General features: G+C 50.6%; 1 protein-coding gene across 1 annotated transcript in view; it reads left to right on the plus strand.

Moving 5' to 3' along the window:
* PDHX (pyruvate dehydrogenase complex component X) overlaps window positions 1-24,613 on the plus strand; it is an 87,456-nt gene that overhangs the window by 29,979 nt on the left and 32,864 nt on the right. Inside the window, exons 2-5 of the mRNA XM_069739307.1 lie at window positions 1,035-1,118; window positions 3,709-3,809; window positions 15,247-15,437; window positions 18,974-19,072. Coding sequence (XP_069595408.1) covers window positions 1,035-1,118; window positions 3,709-3,809; window positions 15,247-15,437; window positions 18,974-19,072 — 475 coding nt within the window. The remainder of the gene's footprint in view (window positions 1-1,034; window positions 1,119-3,708; window positions 3,810-15,246; window positions 15,438-18,973; window positions 19,073-24,613) is intronic.

Here is a 24,613-nt window from a genome sequence, read left to right on the forward strand (position 1 = left end):
TGTATCACCGCTGTGATGCTCTGCGTGTGTGACCCCTCTGTATCACCGCTGCGATGCTCTGCGTGTGTGACCCCTCTGTATCACCGCTGCGATGCTCTGCGTGTGTGACCCCTCTGTATCACCGCTGCGATGCTCTGCGTGTGTGACCCCTCTGTATCACCGCTGCGATGCTCTGCATGTGACCTTTTTGTATCACAGCTGTGATGCTCTGTGTGTGTGACCCCTCTGTATCACAGCTGCAATGCTCTGCGTGTCCTGACCCCTTTCTATTATAGCTGTGATGCTCTGCGTGTCCTGACCCCTTTCTATAATAGCTGTGATGCTCTGCGTGTCCTGACCCCTTTCTATCACAGCTGCGATGATCTGTGTCCTGACCCCTTTCTATAATAGCTGTGATACTCTGCGTGTCCTGACCCCTTTCTATGATAGGTGCGATGCTCTGCGTGTCCTGACTCCTTTCTATCATAGCTGCGATGCTCTGCGTGTCCTGACTCCTTTCTATCATAGCTGCAATGCTCTGTGTCCTGACCCCTTGCTATCATAGCTGCGATGTTCTGTGTGTCCTGACCCCTTGCTATCATAGCTGCAATGCTCTGCGTGTCCTCATCCCTTTCTATTATAGCTGTGATGCTCTGCGTGTCCTCATCCCTTTCTATCATAGCTGCGATGCTCTGCGTATTTGGACCCCTTGCTATCATAGCTGCTATGCTCTGCATGTCCTCATCCCTTTCTATCATAGCTGCGATGCTCTGCATGTCCTCATCCCTTTCTATCATAGCTGCGATGCTCTGCATATTCGGACCCCTTTCTATCATAGCTGTGATGCTCTGCATATTCGGACCCCTTGCTATCATAGCTGTGATGCTCTGCATATTCGGACCCCTTGCTATCATAGCTGCGATGCTCTGCGTGTCCTCATTCCTTTGTATTATAGCAGTGACGCTCCGCGTGTCCCTATATATGAGTATATTTTACTTCTCCCTCCTCGTTTTGGGGGGCATTGCTGTTGCTGATGATGCCTGTATGTCTTACAGGGGCACCGTCTGTCCAGGTCCTTATGCCAGCGCTGTCACCCACCATGGAGGAAGGGAACATTGTGAAATGGCTGAAGAAGGAAGGTGAGAAGAGTCGGATCTCTGGAGCCGCTTCTGGGATGACCCCTAGAAAAAATATGTTCCATGTTGTCGCCAATTTTTAAAGGGCCGGACCCCCTTATGTGGATATAACCCTTCTACCATAAGTACGGACCCCCTTATGTGGGTATAACCCGTGTACCACAAGGCCGGACACTCTGGAAGCTTCACCGTCTCTTTGACTTGATAAGTTGTGGACCTTCCATCTGTTCGCTGCTTCTGTCCCTCCAGGTCTCTGCTCACATCCTCCAGTCTCCTGTGTCCCTGCAGGTACAATGCATACAACTGTAGCAAACCCTCAGCTGTGACAAGTATTAGGTAATAGCTCACTGATGATTGAACAAAAATATTTGCAGGACTGCAATGCAGTTGCCATTTTGGTTTCCACGGTCAAGGGGCGGACCATGGTCTGGCGGGTAAGGGGTGTACCAGGGTCTGGCGGGTAAGGGGTGGACCAGGGTCTGGCGGGCAAGGGGCAGACCGGGGTCTGGCGGGCAAGGGGCGGACCAGGGTCTGGCGGGCATGGGGCAGACCGGGGTCTGGCGGGCAAGGGGCGGACCAGGGTCTGGCGGGCATGGGGCGGACCAGGGTCTGGCGGCAAGGAGCGGACCATGGTTTGGTGGGCAAGAGGCGGACCAGGGTCTGGCGGGTAAGGGGTGTACCAGGGTCTGGCGGGCAAGGGGCGGACCAGGGTCTGGCGGGCATGGGGCAGACCGGGGTCTGGCGGGCAAGGGGCGGACCAGGGTCTGGCGGGCATGGGGCGGACCAGGGTCTGGCGGGCAAGGGGCGGATCATGGTCTGGCGGCAAGGAGCGGACCATGGTTTGGTGGGCAAGAGGCGGACCAGGGTCTGGCGGCAAGGGGCGGACCTGGGTCTGGCGGGCAAAGGGCTGATCAGGGTTTGGCGGCAAGGGGCGGACCAGGGTCTGGTGGGCAAGGGGTGGACCAGGGTGTGGTGGGCAAGGGGCGGACCAGGGTGTGGTGGGCAAGGGGCGGACCAGGGTCTGGTGGGCAAGGGGTGGACCAGGGTCTGGTGGGCAAGGGGCGGACCAGGGTCTGGCGGGCAAAGGGCTGACCAGGGTTTGGCGGCAAGGGGCGGACCAGGGTCCGACGGGCAAGGGGCGGACCAGGCTCCGGCAGGCAATGGGCTGACCAGAAGCGGGCAGACGGACCAGAGGCGGGCTTGTGGGCAAGCCAATAGCTGTCAGACAGGCGAACAAAAGTCAGGATGTCCAGAGTTGGGGAAGTGGGCGAACCAGAGGCGGGTGGTCCAGAGTCAGGTGGGTGGGTGAACCAGAGGCGGTCTGTTGGGCGAACCAGAGGTGGGTGACCCAGCGGGTTAATCAGAGGCCGGCAAGCCTCCTCCTACCTGCCAGCATCTCTGGCGCCTCTTTTGACTGGTTGGGCCGGCACTGCAATGACTACGTGGCACCAGAAGAGCCGGCGGTGGCGCCGACAGGACAGAGGAGGTTCATAGAGCTCTGGGCTGACGGCCATGGATTACCAACCTGTCCGCCACGCCAGAGTCCTACAAATCTTTTTGTGCAGATCATTGCCATTAGGTAATCGCTCACATTCATTGGCAGCAAGCAGAGGTGGAGGACGGAGAGGAATGAAGCACAAGATCAATTACAAAGTTGCTGGAAACTTTTTCCTGCCATTGGAGTCGGCTGCAACTTGGCGACTGTCAATCAAGTGCAAATATAGGGAAAAAAGGAATTTGGGGGTTTGGACCTTATTTACTAGAAATAGGACTTTTCCCCCTAATTTTTCATCTCTCTACAGCCTCGACCCCGTAGCCTTACACACAGACCTATGTAAAATCTCCGTAGCCCTATGTAAATCTACTCATACTATGGAAGGATCTGTGGCCAGCCAGCAGGGGGCGCTCTAACATAAAGTGATCGGGATTCTTTGGTCGCCCTGGTTTGTTTTCTATTTGTATTTTTAACCCATTACACTCAAGTTTTTCCTTTAGACGAAGGCGTCACAGAGGAGATTATCGGGGGGTTATTGGGGGTGGTTAGTTTGTGTTCAGATCTGCGGCAGGAATAACATTTTCCATAATTTTACCGAAAAATGACGGAATCTGGAGTCTTCGACACAAATGTGAACAGGGCTGTAAAAAACAAGTGATTGTACAGATAGAGGGATCTGATCCCCTGTAGACTGTGATAGCATAGGACTTCACTTAAAGGGGTTGTCCAGATCGGCACCTGGCACCCAGCGCCCCACAATCAGCTGTTATGAGCCCCAGCTTGTACGGAGCAGCACAGCTCCATACACCTATAGTGGCCATTCTCAGGTACTACAGTGCGTCTCCTATAGCAGTGAATGGAGCTGAGCTGCAGTACCAGGAATGGCCACTGCACGTGTACGGCACTATCCACTGTGTACATTCAGCAAATATCTCATTGATGGGGAGAGCCGGATATCAGACCCCCAGCGATCCGATACCGATGACCAATCCTCAGCTGATCGCTGCAGATGCGGTATTCTGCAACTCTCCTCTGTCGAGAAAACCTTTTTTTTTTTTTTTTTTTTTTTTTTAACTTTGTTTTTTCACTCTCCGGTAGGTGAGACGGTAAACGCAGGAGACGCCCTGTGCGAAATCGAGACCGATAAGGCCGTGGTCACTATGGAGTCCAGTGATGAGGGAATTCTAGCCAAAATTATGGTAAGGGTCCATTCATTTTAAAGGGGTGTTTCCCAGAGTTTAAATTTACCCCCTGTCCATTGAAATGGTGATGGTGTTAAATCCTGGGATCTGCAGCCCCATCCTGAAGGAGCGGAGGTGTGCACGCTTCACCTTCACGCCATTCATTGTCTGCGAAACTGTCGGAAATAGTGCACTGCAGCGTCACCCCTGTTGCATCTCCGCGTCACCCCTGCTGCATCTCCGGGTCACCTCTGCTGCATCTCCGCGTCACCCCTGCTGCATCTCCGCGTCACCCCTGCTGCATCTCCGCGTCACCCCTGCTGCATCTCCGCGTCACCCCTGCTGCATCTCCGCGTCACCCCTGCTGCATCTCCGCGTCACCCCTGCTGCATCTCCGCGTCACCCCTGCTGCATCTCCGCGTCACCCCTGCTGCATCTCCGCGTCACCCCTGCTGCATCTCCGCGTCACCCCTGCTGCATCTCCGCGTCACCCCTGCTGCATCTCCGCGTCACCCCTGCTGCATCTCCGCGTCACCCCTGCTGCATCTCCGCGTCACCCCTGCTGCATCTCCGCGTCACCCCTGCTGCATCTCCGCGTCACCCCTGCTGCATCTCCGCGTCACCCCTGCTGCATCTCCGCGTCACCCCTGCTGCATCTCCGCGTCACCCCTGCTGCATCTCCGCGTCACCCCTGCTGCATCTCCGCGTCACCCCTGCTGCATCTCCGCGTCACCCCTGCTGCATCTCCGCGTCACCCCTGCTGCATCTCCGCGTCATCTCTGCTGCATCTTCGTTGGGTTGGGTGGGCTTTCTGGGTTGGGTGAGCGCTTGCGGTTGGGTGGGCGCTCGGAGTCGGGTAGGATGCTAATCCGTATGGTTATGGGCCTCATTCACACCTGGCTTTGCAGCGAGCTCCTCATGTTTCTATAATTCATGTCCCTGTAATGACAGCCACAGATTACTCGGTCTGCGGCGCCTCCACGGTGACATTTCTCGGTCTACGGCGCCTCCACGGTGACATTACTCGGTCCGCAGCGCCTCCACGGTGACATTACTCGGTCCGCGGTGCCTCCACGGTGACATTACTCGGTCCGCGGTGCCTCCACGGTGACATTACTCGATCTGCGGCGCCTCCACGGTGACATTACTCGATCTGCAGCGCCTCCACAGTGACATTACTCGGTCCGCGGTGCCTCCACGGTGACATTACTCGGTCCGCGGTGCCTCCACGGTGACATTACTCGGTCTGCGGCGCCTCCACGGTGACATTACTCGGTCCGCGGTGCCTCCACGGTGACATTACTCGGTCCGCGGTGCCTCCACGGTGACATTACTCGGTCCGCGGTGCCTCCACGGTGACATTACTCGGTCTGCGGCGCCTCCACGGTGACATTACTCGGTCCGCGGTGCCTTCACGGTGACATTACTCGGTCTGCGGCGCCTCCACGGTGACATTACTCGGTCTGTGGCGCCTCCACGGTGACATTTCTCGGTCTGCGGCGCCTCCACGGTGACATTTCTCGGTCTGCGGCGCCTCCACGGTGACATTACTCGGTCTGCGGTGCCTCCACGGTGACATTACTCGGTCTGCGGCGCCTCCACGGTGACATTTCTCATACTTGAATACTCTCATCATTCATACTTGAATGGTAAACAGATCATTCATTCTCTGAGCTGAAATATCCTGCATGTCTATTGCTCCAGTCCCTGACAGCAAGCAGCTTGAATGGTAAACAGATCATTCATTCTCTGAGCTGAAATATCCTGCATGTCTATTGCTCCAGTCCCTGACAGCAAGCAGCTTGAATGGTAAACAGATCATTCATTCTCTGAGCTGAAATATCCTGCATGTCTATTGCTCCAGTCCCTGACAGCAAGCAGCTTGAATGGTATCTGAGTCATTCCATCTTCGGCATTGAATCCTGCATATATCTATATATGTAAACAGATCATTCATTCTCTGAGCTGAAATATCCTGCATGTCTATTGCTCCAGTCCCTGACAGCAAGCAGCTTGAATGGTATCTGAGTCATTCCATCTTCGGCATTGAATCCTGCATATATCTATATATGTTAGTCATCCTATTATGCATTTTTTGTGTTTATAGATATTTAATCTGACTTTGCATGTCCTTACTCAGCGAGATCACATAACTGTTTCAAAGTGGTCTATGATCCATGTAGACCTGGACATTTGTTTATCTGATCACTACATTTATTGTGTCCTGTTGTCTCAACTGAGTTTGATTGATTGCTAACGAGCTTTAACACAAAAAAAAAAAAAAAAAAAGGAAGATCTAAGGGCTAGCCTTCTATAAATGTAGACTTAGCTTGGGGAAGCATTCATGCAGGGGTGCATTCGTGCACTTGTATTCGTGTATTTTTATTCAAAGTACTTTTTTTTCTAAGTACTCGGCAGTTATAACATGGCAGTTAGACAGGGCAGGAGACAGGTAAGAAAAACTAAATCTATTCCCTATTCACTTGAAACAACACAAATACTCACCATATTTATTTGCATATTCTATATCCTGGCTGCTGCATTCACTCACATTCACCGCCCTTGCATTAACTCTCTACACTCCATCCATATCGGCCCCTCTGTCCTTGCCTCTCCTATGTATAGCACTCATGCTCTGTTCACATTGCTTAGCAGCGCAGATCCATTCAGTCCCACCATCCAACACAAGAGACGCTCTCACAAATCACTTAACCATCTGCTCACTCTTTCGATCCTCCTCCTCCTAGTTGCTGGAGACATCTCTCCAAACCCCGGCCCCCCATGTTATAGCCAGTCAAACCTCCCAATTTCTACACCCAGAAACCCCTCTAACCTTATTAATATTCCCTGCATGCCTTCTGTCTCTTTGAATTGTGCCCTTTGGAATTCTCGCTCTGTGTGTAATAAACTCTCCTTCATCCATGACTTCTTCCTTTCTAATTCTCTTAACCTCCTGGCTCTTACTGAAACCTGGATCCAGCAGTCAGACACCACCGCTGCTGCTGCTCTTTCATATGGTGCACTACACTTTTCTCATACCCCAAGATCGGACAACAGAGCAGGTGGAGGCGTTGGTCTGCTCCTTTCACCAAAATGTACTTTCCAAGTTATCCCCCAAGTACCCTCACTTGTCTTCCCTTCCTTTGAGGTCCATGTGGTCAGACTCTACGTCCCCTTCTCCATGCGAGTGGTGGTGGTGTATCGTCCTCCCGGCCCCTCTCATCAGTTCCTGGATCATTTTGCCACCTGGCTTCCACACTTTCTTTCCTGTGACACCCCCACCCTTATCATGGGTGATTTCAACATCCCTATTGCCTCTCCCCTCTCCCCATCTGCTTCTCACCTTTTGGCTCTAACCTCCTCTTTCGGCCTCTCGCAGCATACTAACTCGCCAACACATGAAGATGGAAACTCCCTTGACTTGGTCTTCTCCCGGCTTTGCTCAGTGGATGATTTCACAAACTCCCCTCTCCCACTCTCTGACCACCACCTTCTTTCATTCTCTATCAAGAACTGCCATCCCGCTCAGGTCACCCCCACTTTCCACACTTATAGAAACATACAGGCCATTAACACCCAGGAACTTATGAAGAACTTGCAGTCCTCATTGGCCCCAATCTCCTCCATCTCATGTCCTGATTCTGCTCTGAAGCATTACAATGAAACCCTGCAAAGTGCCCTGGATGAAGCTGCTCCTCCTATACATAAAACAACTCGGCACAGACGGCAACAACCGTGGCACACGCTGCAAACACGTTTCCTGCAGCGGTGCTCCAGGTGCGCAGAACGTCTGTGGAGAAAATCTAATCTACCCGAAGATTTCATCCATTATAAGTTCATGCTAAAGACATACAATTCTGCCCTTCACCTCTCCAAACAAACCTACTTCAACACCCTCATCACCTCCCTGTCCAATAACCCTAAACGTCTCTTTGACACGTTCCAGTCCCTACTCAACCCAAGAGCGCAGGCCCCAACCACGGATCTCCGTGCTGACAATCTGGCCAATTACTTCAAAGAAAAAATTGACCATATTCGACAGGAAATCATCTCCCAATCTCTTCATACCATGCACTGTCCTCCCTCCCCCACTGCATCTAGTTCACTCTCTGACTTTGAACCAGTTACAGAAGAAGAAGTAAGCAGGCTCCTTGCATCTTCTCGCCCGACCACTTGCACCAGTGACCCCATTCCGTCACATTTCCTCCAGTCCCTTTCCCCGGCTGTCACCTCTCACCTAACTAAAATATTCAACCTTTCCCTCACTTCCGGTATTTTTCCCTCCTCATTTAAGCATGCCATCATACATCCATTACTTAAAAAACCATCCCTCGACCAAAACTGTGCCGCTAATTATAGACCTGTCTCTAATCTTCCCTTCATCTCTAAACTCCTCGAACGCCTGGTCCACTCCCGTCTTACCCGCTATCTCTCAGATAACTCTCTTCTCGACCCTCTTCAATCTGGTTTCCGCTCTTTACACTCTACTGAAACTGCCCTCACTAAAGTCTCTAATGACCTACTAACAGCTAAATCTAATGGTCACTACTCCATGCTAATCCTCTTGGATCTCTCTGCAGCATTTGATACTGTGGATCATCAGCTCCTCCTCACTATGCTCCGCTCCATCGGCCTCAAGGACACCGTTCTCTCCTGGTTCTCCTCCTATCTCTCTGACCGATCCTTCACTGTATGTTTCGCTGGTTCCTCCTCCTCTCACCTTCCCCTTACTGTTGGGGTTCCTCAAGGATCAGTCCTAGGCCCCCTCCTCTTCTCTATGTATACTGCCCCTATTGGACAAACAATCAGTAGATTTGGCTTCCAGTACCATCTCTATGCTGACGACACCCAACTATACACTTCTTCTCCTGATCTCACGCCTGCCTTATTAGAAAACACCAGTGATTGTCTTACCGCTGTCTCTAGCATCATGTCCTCCCTCTATCTGAAACTAAACCTGTCAAAAACTGAACTCCTCGTGTTTTCTCCCTCTACTAACCTACCTTTGCCTGACATTGCCATCTCCGTTTGCGGTTCCACCATTACTCCAAAGCAACATGCCCGCTGCCTTGGGGTCATCCTTGATTCTGACCTTTCATTCACCCCCCACATCCGATCACTGGCTCGCTCTTCTTACCTGCATCTCAAAAACATTTCTAGAATTCGCCCTTTTCTTACTTTCGACTCTGCAAAAACTCTTACTGTTTCACTTATTCATTCTCGTCTGGACTATTGTAACTCTCTACTAATCGGCCTCCCTCTTACCAAACTCTCCCCGCTCCAATCTGTCCTGAATGCTGCTGCCAGGATCATATTCCTCACCAACCGTTACACCGATGCCTCTACCTTGTGCCAGTCATTACACTGGTTACCCATCCACTCAAGAATCCAGTACAAAACTACTACCCTCATCCACAAAGCACTCCATGGCTCAGCACCACCCTACATCTCCTCTCTGGTCTCAGTCTACCACCCTACCCGTGCCCTCCGCTCCGCTGATGACCTCAGGTTAGCATCCTCAATAATCAGAACCTCCCACTCCCGTCTCCAAGACTTTACACGTGCTGCGCCGATTCTTTGGAATGCACTACCTAGGATAATACGATTAATCCCCAATCCCCACAGTTTTAAGCGTGCCCTAAAAACTCATTTGTTCAGACTGGCCTACCGCCTCAATGCATTAACCTAACGATCCCTGTGTGGCCTATATTAAAAAAAAAAAAAAAAATTAATTAACTGGTTCATGCAGCTTTACATGAACACCCAAGCCTTACACTATGGCTGGTCCGAATAACTATAGCAATTGTTACCATCCACCTCTCGTGTCTCCCCTTTTCCTCATAGTTTGTAAGCTTACGAGCAGGGCCCTCACTCCTCTTGGTATCTGTTTTGAACTGTATTTCTGTTATGCTGTAATGTCTATTGTATGTACAAGTCCCCTCTATAATTTGTAAAGCGCTGCGGAATATGTTGGCGCTATATAAATAAAAATTATTATTATTATTATTATTACTTCGCTGCCGTTCTGGCCGATTAATAATGGATGTCCTTTGTTATATTAGTAAATCTCCTGTATCCGCACCGAGCGTCACTTCTTGTTGTGAAACACAATCCATGATTATTCGCTTCCTAAAAAACAAAAATCTTAAAGTGCGTATCCTGCGCCTGAGAAGACGTGAGCGCTCCTCACTATCTCACTACTTCACATGGCCGAGCAGCAGTTTGTGTGAACCCAAGGCGGCCATCTTTTATCCGTGGAGATGAGACTTTTCGGCACACAGACTCTTCCCTGAACTGTTCCATTTTTCTGGGACTTGAAAGGAAAGCACACAATGTCTGATCTCACCAAGCACAGGCGCTCGGTGCTCCCTCGGCGAGTTCGGGCAGCTCGGTGCATCGGACACGAGGACGCTCAGCCTCAGGGGAAGCCTTGGGAGGCGTCACATGGAGATTATCACAGGCGGTTACTGATGCTCGGGCTCCCGGCTGCTGCCTTGTTTTTCTGTGCCTCCAGGTCCCGCTGTGATTCGGCGCGGACATCGGCCTCCATCAGTGAAATGTTTTGTGCTTTTTGTCGCCATTTGCTGTAATCCGGGACGTCAATCCTCCTCCTCACTTCTCTTGTGCTGTTATCCACCGGAGGATCTGCCGCGTCGCCATCTTGTTCCTGTGTGAAGAGAAAAAACAAAACTGGGTTCATTGTGTTTAGCGCTGCTTAATGGGGGTCTCCACGATGGACAACCCCTACATGTTAGGAGGCTGACCTAAGCTGATCACAAAGTGCCCCCCACCTCATACTATATACGTCAGCAGCTGCAGAACCTCAGAATACACCTCAGCTGCTGCAGAACCCCATAATACACCTCAGCTGCTGCAGAACCCCATAATACACCTCAGCTGCTGCAGAACCCCATAATACACCTCAGCTGCTGCAGAACCCCATAATACACCTCAGCTGCTGCAGAACCCCATAATACACCTCAGCTGCTGCAGAACCCCATAATACACCTCAGCTGCTGCAGAACCTCACAATACACCTTGGCAGTGCGCAGGCTCGCTTCCGTAGACAGCGGATGCAGCGGTGGTCCTACACGTCCCTCTGGTCAGACCCCGCTGCCCTGCCAGTCATGAATCCCGTGGTCAGGTGATGGATGGCTTTGGTCGGCGGCCTTACACCTACGGATGACGTTTGGCTCGACTCTTCGTGCTCCCGTGGGTAACAAGCCGCTGCCAGACGCATCGGGTCACTTCTTACCTCCTGAGGACAAAGGATTGTTCATGTTGAAATCCCTATTTTTTTTTTTTGTCCCCTAGAATCCGCTTTCAGGGGAGGATCGTCAATGTCCGAACCATCTAATGTATTCAGCCCCCGTGCAGACTTGTCTCCGCTTCTGTCCAGTTCTTCCTTCCAGGGTTATATCCGGACTGACGCAGTGTGTGGCGATGGGGACACAACCAAAAACCCCAAAGCCAACCCCCTGTGTTCATAAAACCCGTAACCGCACAGCGCTAAAATCTTCACGGGCAGGAAAGAGTTACAGAACCGGAAGAAAGCGCCGCTCCGCACCTCCGCAATGTGGCGACAGCTGTTTCCATTCTCCGTTGAGCGATGTTCACGGCGTTATGTTATTTTTGTTCTATTATAGGTTTTCTATCCGATGTGTGAAAGTCATCAGGAAAATCTTGTAGTGTGAATAGACTCGGCGGATAACTCCATCATGGCTGATCTGGCATGTGGAGCGATCGTAGCGTCAGGGACCACCTCCTGCGGGTAAGACCCCATCGACATGGCCAGGCCGGGGAAGATCAGACATGCCGAGCAGCGGGCACGCCTTGTGCCATAGTATGGCGCCATAATAAGGAGGTCGTCAGAATCGGGAACCCCATTTTCATACAATCCTTGAGGGTGCTGAGTTCGGGGCAGGACCCTCACTGCCGTTCCGTGTGAATCCAGCCTTCAGGTCTCCGCACATGTTGGATGGCTGTCGGCCGAGAGGGCGCTCCTGTGTTCTCTATGAGAAGGTCTCCGGCTGACATGTTGACCGGCGGCCTGTCTCTGGGAAAACGATCAATATCGACAGGTACGGCCGACACTAGTCCGATGTGGAGGGCATTACCACACAGATTAGTGCTGAACTCTGTGGGGGGTCTTTTATTATCAAAGGACCCTTCTAACAAGTAGTGATTGTCCAAATCAAAGTATGAAGAGCAGCTGTGGAGGACAAACTGCTGCCCTAGTGAAATGCCGTCGAGGAGAGGAATAATTCCGGCTCTCAGCCCGGCGCACGCGTTATTTCCGTGTCATCCATAGAAGACGGTCACTCCTGTAATGACTCTGAGCTTATTCTGCCACCAGCGAGGGTCCTCGTCCCCCTCCGCCCCAAATTGTTCCAGTTGTATTAGTGGGGCGACCCCCCCAGACCACCTAGAAGAGACATGCAGAAAATGGAGGGTCACATGGCTGCGTGTCTGTAACACACGGAGGGTCTCCAGGAGCGACAGCCGGCATTGGGGGCCCCGGACCCTCCAGGGGACATGTATGGGATAGTACATGTACAGCCCAATCCCAGGCCACTGTACGGGAAAACGTCCACCTTCAGAGTATATAAATGTGGTTTTGTGATCCCGTCTGGGCGTCCGTTCTCTCCATCCTCGGGAAAGAGGAATGAACAAGTGTGCAAAAAAAAAAAATCTGATCTTGTGTGAATTCGGCCTTAGAGAGTAGGCGCCCCTCTTGCAGCAGTTCCTGCAGTGCTGCGGGGTTAGTAAGAGGGTCCTACAAGCTCTTCAGTCCGTGACCCGCTGCACAGAAGGAATCCTGTCTCCTGGGAAGGATTAAAGCCATTTGCCTCCGTATTGTCTGTCTCTTGCCTTCTCTGATTTCTGTGTGTAATTGATAGAGACTGTGCGGAGTGCGGCCGGTCTAATCGAGTCACCGCAGGCGGTATTGGATAACGCACATGAATTCACCGCCGCCGTCTGCGGGTCAATGGCGGCTATTCATCAGATCTCTTCCAGCCGTCGAGCTGCACGACAATCAATAGTCTAATTTCTTGTGTGTGAGGTTCAGTCTGATCCCTGCACTGGGAGGTGTGCACCTTGGGCTCGGAGGTGTTCACTCTGAGCTGGGAGGTCTGATCCCTGCACTGGAAGGTCTGCGCCCTGGGATCGGAGGTCTGCACCCCGGGCTCGGAGGTCTGCACCCCGGGCTCGGAGGTCTGCACCCCGGGCTCGGAGGTCTGCACCCCGGGCTCGGAGGTCTGCACCCCGGGCTCGGAGGTCTGCACCCCGGGCTCGGAGGTCTGCACCCCGGGCTCGGAGGTCTGCACCCCGGGCTCGGAGGTCTGCACCCCGGGCTCGGAGGTCTGCACCCCGGGCTCGGAGGTCTGCACCCCGGGCTCGGAGGTCTGCACCCCGGGCTCGGAGGTCTGCACCCCGGGCTCGGAGGTCTGATCCCTGCACTGGGAGGTCTGCACCCCGGGCTCGGAGGTCTGATCCCTGCACTGGGAGGTCTGCACCCCGGGCTCGGAGGTCTGATCCCTGCACTGGGAGGTCTGCACCCCGGGCTCGGAGGTCTGATCCCTGCACTGGGAGGTCTGCACCCCGGGCTCGGAGGTCTGCACCCCGGGCTCGGAGGTCTGCACCCCTGCAAACTCTCGCTTGATCATCGGCCCATGCAAAATGCTCATAAATATGACTTTTATTATTATACATTTTTATAGCGCCATTTATTCCATGGCGCTTTACGTGTGAATACGGGGCAAATATAGACAAATACATTAAACATGAGCAGATAACAGGCACACGGGTACATAAGGAGGGAGGACCCTGCCCGCGAGGGCTCACAGTCTGCAAGGGATGGGTGATGAAACACTAGGAGAGGGTAGGTACGGCTCACTGTGTGATGGTGGTCACCAGTAAAAAGCCACAACTCCAGGCGTGCACTGATGGTCATGTTAGGGGTTGTAGTTTTACATCAGTTGTTTGCAGGTTACAAACCAAATCCTAAACCTCCCATACCGACCCCGTCTACTGGTTATCAAGGAGCTGGGGGCAAATTGCGAGGAAGAACACGAGGCTGCAGGCGCTGACTACACAGGGTTTGTTTGTAGTCTGTCAGCATGGTAACGCATCGCTCTGCACTGGAGCTGGAGGCACAAACAGATTCTCCTTTAGAGCTTTAAAAACAAATTGATTAAAAATGTCTAAGAATAGACGCTCTCGGGTTGTGAACTTTTAGAGGCATTTTTTTTAGGAACGAGATCGTGACGCATATCATCAGTCTCGGACTTTTCTCCTTCTTGTAAGAAGGGTCAGCGCTCAGGACCGGTGTCCTCGCATCATCCCAGAATCCTGAGGTTGAGCATAAGCCGAGATCTGAGGACATCACATGGATAATGCAACGCAAAACGGAGGGCAGAGAACGTTGCACAGAGGACGTCGGTCTGCTTCACATTTATCGCTGTGTCCTGATGATTGCGCGTCTCTTAACGCATCAGATAAGGAATCGGGATTCACCCACCCGGCCGTCTTAGAAGGAGTCGCTTTAAATGAACAAATACCTTTTATTGGGTACAAACGTATGAAGACGGAATATATTACCGCGGTGAGGAACGGTTTTTCATCTCCACATCGCTATACCGGCGGCTTTAGTGGGACTTATCTATTATGGCGTCATATATTATAATTACAGCTTCCTGGACCTCGTGTCTGTTACCCTCTCCCCACCCATGATGTCGTACACGGACAGCGTGGTTGGGTTGAGGGTCCTTTTTCAACCCATGAAGTTAATTTAAAGGGATAGGTGTAGTGTATGGTGGCCCTTCAAATAAATGGTTTTCTCCTGAGTCACCTCAGTAGTCCAGGGCCCGCAGACCACAACCCTACAAGCCACCTTCATCCCCGGGGGCCTCTTCTGACTTGTTGGCCAAACACAACGTCATGTGTGCCTCATGCCAGGGCTACTAATCAGAAGCGGTACCAGGTAGGAAGAGGCTCCTAGGCCTGCGGTCCGGTGCCCACTGAACCAGCATCTTGTAGATCTTCTTGGCTAGAACAGAAGCCACTCTTGTAGCTCTTCCTTAGAGACTTGGGGGGGATCCTATGTGGAGAATCACCCCTTTAATTCAGCATATTAGAAAGAACCCATTTAAGCCCAGCAAAACAAGCGCATGTGCAAATGCGATTGGTTTACATAATCGCCACCGTCTCCTCGGACCGCCCATGAGGATCTTCAAGAGCGACGCATTAGTGATTTCACGATTTTGCCCCCAGAGCATTGCAAGTCAGCGATCATCAGTAGCCCCCAAATCGGATTCCTTAAGATCTTATTAGGAGTTTACCCAGAAGAGTTGTCACTTTATAGTAGGGTGCTCAGTAGATCCCCTTGGTGGTGATGTTTTATAGTAGGTTGCTCAGTAGATCCCCTTGGTGATGATGTTTTATTTTCTGGCAGGCTCAGGAAGGCAGCAGAAACGTACGACTCGGATCCTTGATCGCTCTCCTGGTGGATGAAGGACAGGACTGGACCCTGGTGGAGATCCCAAGTGTTCAGAACCCTCCTCCGGCAAGTCCTGCCACCGCCACCGCCACTACCGATGAGACTATAAAACCACAGACGGGCCCGGCCCAGCCTGGAAAGTTTAGGTAGGTCTACTTTTTTTTAATTCTGTCCTCAACACATTTGTTTCTTTATGGATAAATTATTTTTTGGATAGTATTATTTATTTTTACAGTTGAATGGAGCGGTGGTGTGCATGCGTGACCACCGCTTATTTCAGAGCATAGGTCCCATAGAAGGGAATGTAGTGGTGGTCACGCAGGGAAGTTTGAGACCCTAAGGAACCAAAAACCAGCCTCAGACGACCTGACCACGATAATTTTAGGGGCAGAAGATTGGCATTGATTGCTAGTGGCCGAGTCGTGCTTTTTCTATTGTCTCCAGGCTTTTGCATATGGGATCATTGCCTACATGCAGCGGCCATTGGTTGCACGACTATGAAGCTAACACCTCTTCTTACCCCCCAGAATAGTATGGCTACTGGCCACCATATGCAAGCGGAGGTTTGTCACATGCAACAGCTACACCATAAAAATCCATGGATGCGTCCGGTCACATGCATCAGCGGCCATGTTCCCAAGCGGATTGTGGCACATTAGAAATGAGCGTCTCTTCCTCTGCAGGATCCGTCCTGTATCACACACACGACACATTCATATCAATGGGCGCCATGTAATGCCTCATCTCACCTTTAGGGGCACTGCAGAGAATCTTAACAGTTATGGAAAAGTTCCATCCCCCCCCAAATACCTGCTGTGTTCTGGGAAGGGGTCCCAGCTTGGAGCACTATGGGGGGCCTAATCATATCTTGATACTGCCATGAAGTATAAGCAATGAAAATGTAGGTTGTCGGGTCAGATCCATTAGGGAAACTTAAAAAAAATTGTAAAAGATAAAAAATAACAAAGAATAAGCAGAAAAATAAATAAAAAAATTCTTAAAAATGAATTAACCCGTAAAGAAGAAAAAAGTGAAAAGCCAAGTTGCCGTTTTTTGGTTACCGCAACTCCCCAAAAATGCTATAAAAATTATCAAAACATATTATGAACCTCAACATGGGATCCATAAAAACATCATCGGGTCCTACAAGAACCAGCACTCACACGGCTCCTTCAGAAAAACCTAAAAGTTACAGATCTCAGAAAAATCATGACACAAAGTCCAGAATTTTTTAAAACCAGTAAAATATAAAAAAAAAATGAATAAAAATAATACCGTAAAAACCTTCCAAGTTTGTAATCGCACTGATCTGGAGAATCCGATCACCGTGTTACTTTTACTGCACAGAAAGCAGCGGCGGATATTGCTTTTATTTTTCATCATTTTTCGTGAATAATACGATCAATAATCGAGCCCCGTCCGGCTGTGGGTGAAGAGCGTTCGCGGCTGTGAGTATGGCGGCGGGTCTTCTCCCGGCGCTCACATGTCGGCTACATGGCGTTCTGCTCGGACGTGTGAGAATCACAAGTGCGGCTTTTAATTGCGGCCCGGAGCCAGCTGCTTGCTCTGGAGCGTGCGCCCCTAATGACGCGCATCCAGCTGTCTCCGAGTTCATTATCCTCGGTGCCAGAGTGCAGAGCTGCGCTCGCCAGGGGCGACCCGGCGAGACTCGAAAAGACGAGGGAACACGAAACTCACGCTGGAAAGGTCACGGCGGCGTCTTCTGTGTATCCTGAGCAGTCGGTATCCGGGTGCGTTGTCTAATGAGACCGCGGCCTGTACGCCATATCCATTAATTCCCTGGCCTCTCGCGGGAGGTATTGACCGCTCCATGCGCTAATCCGTCTTCATATGTCTTAAGTCTTCCGTGTTAGACGTGGATCGACTTGGATGTAATTATTGGTATTCTGGACGAGCCTCTGGCGTCCCTCTGTTGTTCCTCCTGGGATTTCACCGTACCAGGGAGTATAAAGTCAAAGCTCATTATCAAAGGGTGAAATAAAATCTAATTGTCAATTTATTCAAGTATTTCCAGGAAGAATAACAGAGGGACGTCACAAATGTTTCAAGCATAGCTTCTCCAGAGATGTTATTTCACAGAGAATACAAGTGATTACTAGGACAGGTGAGGAGGGCCAGAGACTCCTCCGTGTTTGCCCCACGGTTACCCCCTCAGTGCACCTAGGCTTCACATAAAGTGCTTGGAGATGTGCGATAACGACCTGTCTGCTGCCTATCGGTCAGATTTGGCAAATACTTCCACTCCCCATAATGTAACAATTCTAAAACGTGTTTTTTTTAGAGCTTTACATTATGTTGTTCCTCTGCTATTCCTTTTGGAAATGTTCTGATGGGTTCTTTCTCTTTTTTTCTTCTTTTTTTTTTTTCTCCTTTTCCTATTTCCTCCTCTTTCTCCCTTCCTCTTTTTCTCCCTCTTTCCCTTCCTCTTTTTCTCCCTTCCTCTCTTTCTCCCTTCCTCTCTTTCTCCCTTCCTCTCTTTCTCCCTTCCTCTTTTAATCTTTGTCCTTCTCCTTTTTCTTCTCCACCTTCTTCTCCTCCTCCTCCTCTTTCTGTTTTTCCTCTTCTCCTTTTTTACTCTTCTTTCGCCTCATTTATTAATCTGTTATTCCTCTTCTTTCTCCTCCTTTATGCCTGTTATTCCTCCTCCTCAGTTATTCCTCCTCCATTATTCCTTTCTTCTCCTCCTTTATACCTCTGTTATAACTTCTTATCCATTATTCCTCTTCTTTCTCCTCGTTTATTTCCTCCGTTATTCCTCTTCCTTTATGCCTCTGTTATAACTCCTCCATTATTCCTCTTCCTTCTCCTCGTTTATTCCTACTTATTTATCCATCTTTATTCACCATCCTTCTCCGTTATTCATCCTCCGTTATTCCTCTTCTTTCTCCTCCTTTATTCCTACTCCGTTATTCCTCTTCCTTTTTGCCTCTGTTATAACTCCTCCTCCATTATTCCCCTTCTTTCTCCTCCTTTATTTCCTCCGTTATTCCTCTTCCTCTGTTAATCCTCCTGGAAATATTGAACAATGGACAGTCTTCATTGGACGGTGTCTTGAGACAAACCCTATTGTCCAGCAGTAAAGTATTGTGTAGCTGTCAATTTATTGATCTGTTTCCAGGAGGAGTAACAGAGTGTAAGTGTCTAAGATGAGATGAATAGAATTTACTCAGACAGATGTGTCAGTGGAGCGGACAGATCCTGCAGATTTGCCCCATGTTACCCCCATACTTCTCGGCCTCTCCCGAAATGTTTGCAGTCCATGAAATGTATTGTGATACATTGGTCTGCACAGGAGCTGCGGACACAGAACGGCAGTGGTTACAATGTGCAATATGTTCTCACTCTAGTCAGGATCTCTGCTTACTGTCAGTGAATGGACATTCTGTTACAACTAAATCTACAGGGAAATGAATGTTGTGGTTACTCTGGATCCCTGGATCTCGTGTTGCTGCTCTTGTAATTAATCCCCAGACCCGGCCGCGGGGCCGGCGAACATACACTAATCTGCTTACAGGATCAGCTTGAATGAAAGTGTAATTCCCCTTTAACTCGTCAAAAACGGAACAGAGGAGATAAACAGACCCACGTGCATCGGCCGCGGCTCGGGGGGCTGCGCGGTTTTATCTTTTTCTAAATAAATTGTATGTTTTCCTAATTTCAGGCTCCGCATGAGTCCAGCGGCTCGACACATCCTGGACACACACGGCATCGATTCCAAAACGGTCGTCCCCTCCGGCCCTCGGGGAATAATCACAAAAGAGTAAGTGCCGATCAGCGCGGCTGCAAGTGTTTCCTTACTGTCATGTCTGCCTGTCGTCCTTTATAGCCGCCATTACCTGCCGGGGCTCCAGGAAGAGGCCGGTGATTGGTCTGAATGTGGCCTCTAGTGGAGGCCATGCTGGGCCCGAGTGCCCCCTTATAAAGTGACATGGCCCGAGTGCCCCCTTATAAAGTGACATGGCCCGAGTGCCCCCTTATAAGGTGACATGGCCCGAGTGCCCCCTTATAAGGTGACATGGCCCGAGTGCCCCCTTATAAAGTGACATGGCCCGAGTGCCCCCTTATAAGGTGACATGGCCCGAGTGCCCCCTTATAAGGTGACATGGCCCGAGTGCCCCCTTATAAGGTGACATGGCCCGAGTGCCCCCTTATAAAGTGACATGGCCCGAGTGCCCCCTTATAAGGTGACATGGCCCGAGTGCCCCCTTATAAGGTGACATGGCCCGAGTGCCCCCTTATAAAGTGACATGGCCCGAGTGCCCCCTTATAAGGTGACATGGCCCGAGTGCCCCCTTATAAGGTGACATGGCCCGAGTGCCCCCTTATAAGGTGACATGGCCCGAGTGCCCCCTTATAAGGTGACATGGCCCGAGTGCCCCCTTATAAGGTGACATGGCCCGAGTGCCCCCTTATAAGGTGACATGGCCCGAGTGCCCCCTTATAAGGTGACATGGCCCGAGTGCCCCCTTATAAGGTGACATGGCCCGAGTGCCCCCTTATAAGGTGACATGGCCCGAGTGCCCCCTTATAAGGTGACATGGCCCGAGTGCCCCCTTATTGCGGTGACATGGCCCGAGTGCCCCCTTATTGCGGTGACATGGCCCGAGTGCCCCCTTATTGCGGTGACATGGCCCGAGTGCCCCCTTATTGCGGTGACATGGCCCGAGTGCCCCCTTATAAGGTGACATGGCCCGAGTGCCCCCTTATAAAGTAACACCGGTTCGGACCTTATTGCGGTGACATTACTGTGCCTTCCTTGTATTCTCCATCACCGTCCTGCTGGCTCCGGACCACAGAGCTAGGAATGGTAGAGCAGGGGGCGCGCGGCCCCACAGGTATGGGCTCACCTGAGCAGACCACCACAAGCAACACATGGGGGGCCCAGAGTCTGGGGAGCACTGTATGAGGGATTGAACTTTTTGGCTGAAAGCTTAGATTGGTAACCTGCCGATCCCCCACTGCTCCCCTGTCCCCGTTTCTCCTACGTCTCCTACCTACTCTGGGGTGCGTGGAGGGATCTCTGGAATTGAACAATTTTTGCAAAGATTCAGCCCAAAAGGGGCGCAGGTTCCAGGGATAGTGCAGTCTCCAAACACTGGGTAACTGGCAATTGTTAGGTCGGTGCGGGACCCCCAATTACTGCCGAAACGTCCGACTTGTGTCCCCTTCTATCCGCCTGCTGCAGGGCCGTGCACATGCGCCATACAGGATGGCGCTGACCGAGCCGAGTACAGTCATCGCCTGTCCCGTGGGTGTTGTGCGGCCCCCCGGACCCCTGCTCTGTGTGACGCTACTGCTGATGGGCACCCTTGGTATCGCACTTCTGCCCGCCGTATACGAGCGCCGCAGACGCTGGGGAGTATCGGTGTCACCGGGACGTTGGCTGTAGAATCACAGGGAGGCTCCACGTAACACGCGGATAAATCTTTCATTATGGGCAGATAAACAATCCCGCGTTTATCCCTTTTTTTTTTTCCTCTGGGAGGATGCGGACGCTTCTCTCCACCGCTGACTGGTTTGGCGGTATTTTTAGATCTGTCTGCTCGGAGCTGAATCTCGTCGCGGCGCTAACGACCCGCCTGCAGGAAAGAACGATGGAGGCAGCGATCCAGCGCCGCCGACACGTCTCCTAATTAGAAGGCTGGGAATCTACATGACACTTCCCCATGTTCCCCAGAAGCCAAACACCACAGCGCGGGGGTCCGGAGACCCCTCCATACGTCGTCTGCACATTCACCCTGGACAATTTTTTATTTTTATGTTTTCATTTTTTTCCTTCTCTTCTTCCTACAGACAGAAATCTTAGTTTGTCTCAATTTTTAACACCCAAAACCTTTTTTTTTTTTTTTCCCTTTTTTATTTTCGTAGATGAATCTAGGGGAGGGTTTGTTATTTGCGCCCCTCTATTTAGGGGGCGGTGCGGCACGAAAAAAAAAACCCGCTGCCCCCGAGACTGCTCCATACACCGGCGCCCGACATCCTCCAAACATCTACGGCGGAGATTGGGATGAGGTTACAGAACAGAAAATAAACGTGTAATTGAGGCTTTCCTGGTTATTAAATACTGGAGGGATAGATGGTAAAAGCCCTGGTGGTCTAGGGTAATGCAGGGATTAATATTTCATTTCTTAGTGGTCTGGGGTAGAAGACCAGTACAGATTTACTCTTTAGTGTCTGACGATTCCCCACAACTGGTTGGTCCAGGCTAGAAGCGGAGAATACATTATGTTCCCTGGTGGTCTGGGGTTATCCAGAGGTCTGGGTTAGAAGACCAGCACATATTTACTCTCTAGTGTCTGACGATTCCCCACAACTGGTCGGTCCATGCTAGAAGTGGAGAATACATTATGTTCCCTGGTGGTCTGGGGTAGAAGACCAGTGCATATTTAATTTCTGGTATTGAGTAATTGCCTACATCTGGTTGGTCCAGGCTAAAAGAGGAGAATATATTATGTTCCCTGGTGGTCTGGGGTTATCCAGAGGTCTGGGTTAGAAGACCAGCACATATTTACTCTCTAGTGTCTGACGATTCCCCACAACTGGTCGGTCCATGCTAGAAGTGGAGAATACATTATGTTCCCTGGTGGTCTGGGGTAGAAGACCAGTACAGATTTAATTTCTGGTATTGAGTAATTGCCTACATCTGGTTGGTCCAGGCTAAAAGAGGAGAATATATTATGTTCCCTGGTGGTCTGGGGTTATCCAGGGGGTCTGGGGTAGAAGACCAGTACAGATTTACTCTTTAGTGTCTGACGATTCCCCACAACTGGTCGGTCCATGCTAGAAGTGGAGAATACATTATGTTCCCTGGTGGTCTGGGGTAGAAGACCAGTGCATATTTAATTTCTGGTATTGAGTAATTGCCTACATCTGGTTGGTCCAGGCTAAAAGAGGAGAATATATTATGTTCCCTGGTGGTCTGGGGTTATCCAGGGGGTCTGGGGTAGAAGACCAGTACAGATTTACTCTTTAGTGTCTGACGATTCCCTACAACTGGTCGGTCCATGCTAGAAGCGGAGAATATATTATGTTCCCTGGTGGTCTAGGGTTATGCAGGGGTCTGGGGTAGAAGACCAGTACAGATTTAATTTCTGGTATTGAGCGATTGCCTACATCTGGTTGGTCCAGGCTAGAAGAGGAGAATATATTATGTTCCCTGGTGGTCTGGGGTTATCCAGGGGGTCTGGGGTAGAAGACCAGTACAGATTTACTCTCTAGTGTCTGACGATTCCCCACATCTGGTTGGTCCAGGCTAGAAGAGGAGAATATATTATGTTCCCTGGTGGTCTGGGGTTATCCAGGGGGTCTGGGGTAGAAGACCAGTACAGATTTACACTAGTGTCTGACGATTCCCCACAACTGGTCGGTCCAGGCTAGAAGAGGAGAATATATTATGTTCCCTGGTGGTCTGGGGTTATCCAGGGGGTCTGGGGTAGAAGACCAGCACATATTTAATTTCTGGTATTGAGCGATTGCCCACATCTGGTTGGTCCAGGCTAGAAGAGGAGAATGTTATGCCACAGTCTTTGGTGGTCTAGGATAAAGGAGGAGGAAATATTTTACTACTCGGCATAAGACTATCCCCTATTCCAAGTTCTCCCCCCTCTGGACGCTCTAGATTACAAAAGACGTATTGTCCCTGGTGGTCTAGTGTAATGCCCCCTTTACTTATGATTTAGGCAAGAACGGTGATATCTTTAGTCTTGCTGTGAGATAATTCCTCCAGTCTGCATGTTCCGGCTGGATGAATGGGTTAATAATATATCCCCTGCTGGTCTGGGGGTAATGCCCCCTTCCTTGATGGTTTAAGATACGAGTGGGGGATAATTTACCCTCTAGGTTATTTTCTTTACCGAGGTGGTCTACAATATAAAAAGAGCTTAGCGTAATGGCTCCTTCTTTGATGGACTGATTGATATTTTACCCCCTGGTGTAAGGTAATTCCTTATGTTTGGGTGGTCCGGGTTCTATTATGGGGGTACTATGGTGGTCTGTGCGATGCAGGACCCTTGTTATAGCAGTCTGTTATGGGGGTGCACTAATAGCAGCATTGTGGGACTCTCTATAATGCAGGACGCTGGCGGTCTTAGTTATTGGCGGTCTCTGTTACGGTGGTCTTTCCTATGAGGTGGTACTATTGTAAGTCTTTACACTGCGGCAGAGTGGTTTCTATAATGTTGGACACTATGTGGACAATGAATGCATGGAAATGAGCAGAAGGAAAGTTCCGGCACGTATAGTGCTGGCAGTATGCATATGAAGAATAGCCACCCAGTCAAAAATACAGCAAAGAATTGGGACAGTCCCTGGACACATTAGACTGATTTCTTCACCAAAAGCCATGAAATGAATCCCCCCTCAACTCTAAAATGAAAGTTCCAGCACCTTTAGTGCTGGCAGAATGCTGATTAAGCATAGCCGCCCAGTCAGAAGAAGAGCAAAGAATTGGGACAGTCCCTGGACATATTAGACTGGTATGTTCACCAAAAGCCGAAAAATGTATCGCTCTCCCCTCGCCCGCTTAGGGTCTTGTTAAAGGGATGAGGTGTTGTCCTATAGATTTTACATTATATTCCTCCACTTTGGGACGCAAGAGCTAAGGGAGGATTGTTTGCGTCTTCTTACTCCCGGACACTTCGTTTTTGGCCCCTGAGTACCTTTAATTGAGGTGACTGATTACCTTCTAAGCCCCTCCCCCGCCCGAGCGCGGGGCTTCATACAAGGTGGGTAATGGGTTCTTGTTGCCATAGCAACATGCCAACGTTTTATTTGTGAAGCGGAGCCCTGTGCCCGCGGCGATCGCTTCCCGTTATTTCCCCTTTTCTTGTTTATCGCCTCGTCGGAAATCGTCGCGTTTGATCCCTCGAAACAGAAAATGTTTTTTGTTTTTAGCGTCTGTCGCGGCCCCCGCATTACTCATCACCTCCACCGTCTTGTAGCCCCCATTTTCCATTCTACACAACCGCCCACCGTAACCCCTTCCATTCCAGAAGCCTCTGGGCAGCCGCAGTGATGGGATGGAGCCTTCACGGCGCTTCGGTCCGTGAAGGGGTTAATCGAGCAGATAGACAAATCCGGCATAAATCGCGCAGATGGGTGCGAGGTTCCTGCAAAGTGAATGGAGCGCCTCGGGGGTCCGACGTTACTTACACATGAATTCTTAATGAGCTGGAAATGTATTTTTAGATTCCGGTGAATTTTTCTTATTTATGTGAATCGGGGTCTCGGATTTATTATTATTATTATTATTATTATTTACTTTTATGCAGGAAACAAAACTGCAAAATCAACATTCACGTTA

The sequence above is a fragment of the Ranitomeya imitator genome, chromosome 9 (assembly GCF_032444005.1).
Source record: "Ranitomeya imitator isolate aRanImi1 chromosome 9, aRanImi1.pri, whole genome shotgun sequence".
Lineage (NCBI taxonomy): Eukaryota > Metazoa > Chordata > Amphibia > Anura > Dendrobatidae > Ranitomeya > Ranitomeya imitator.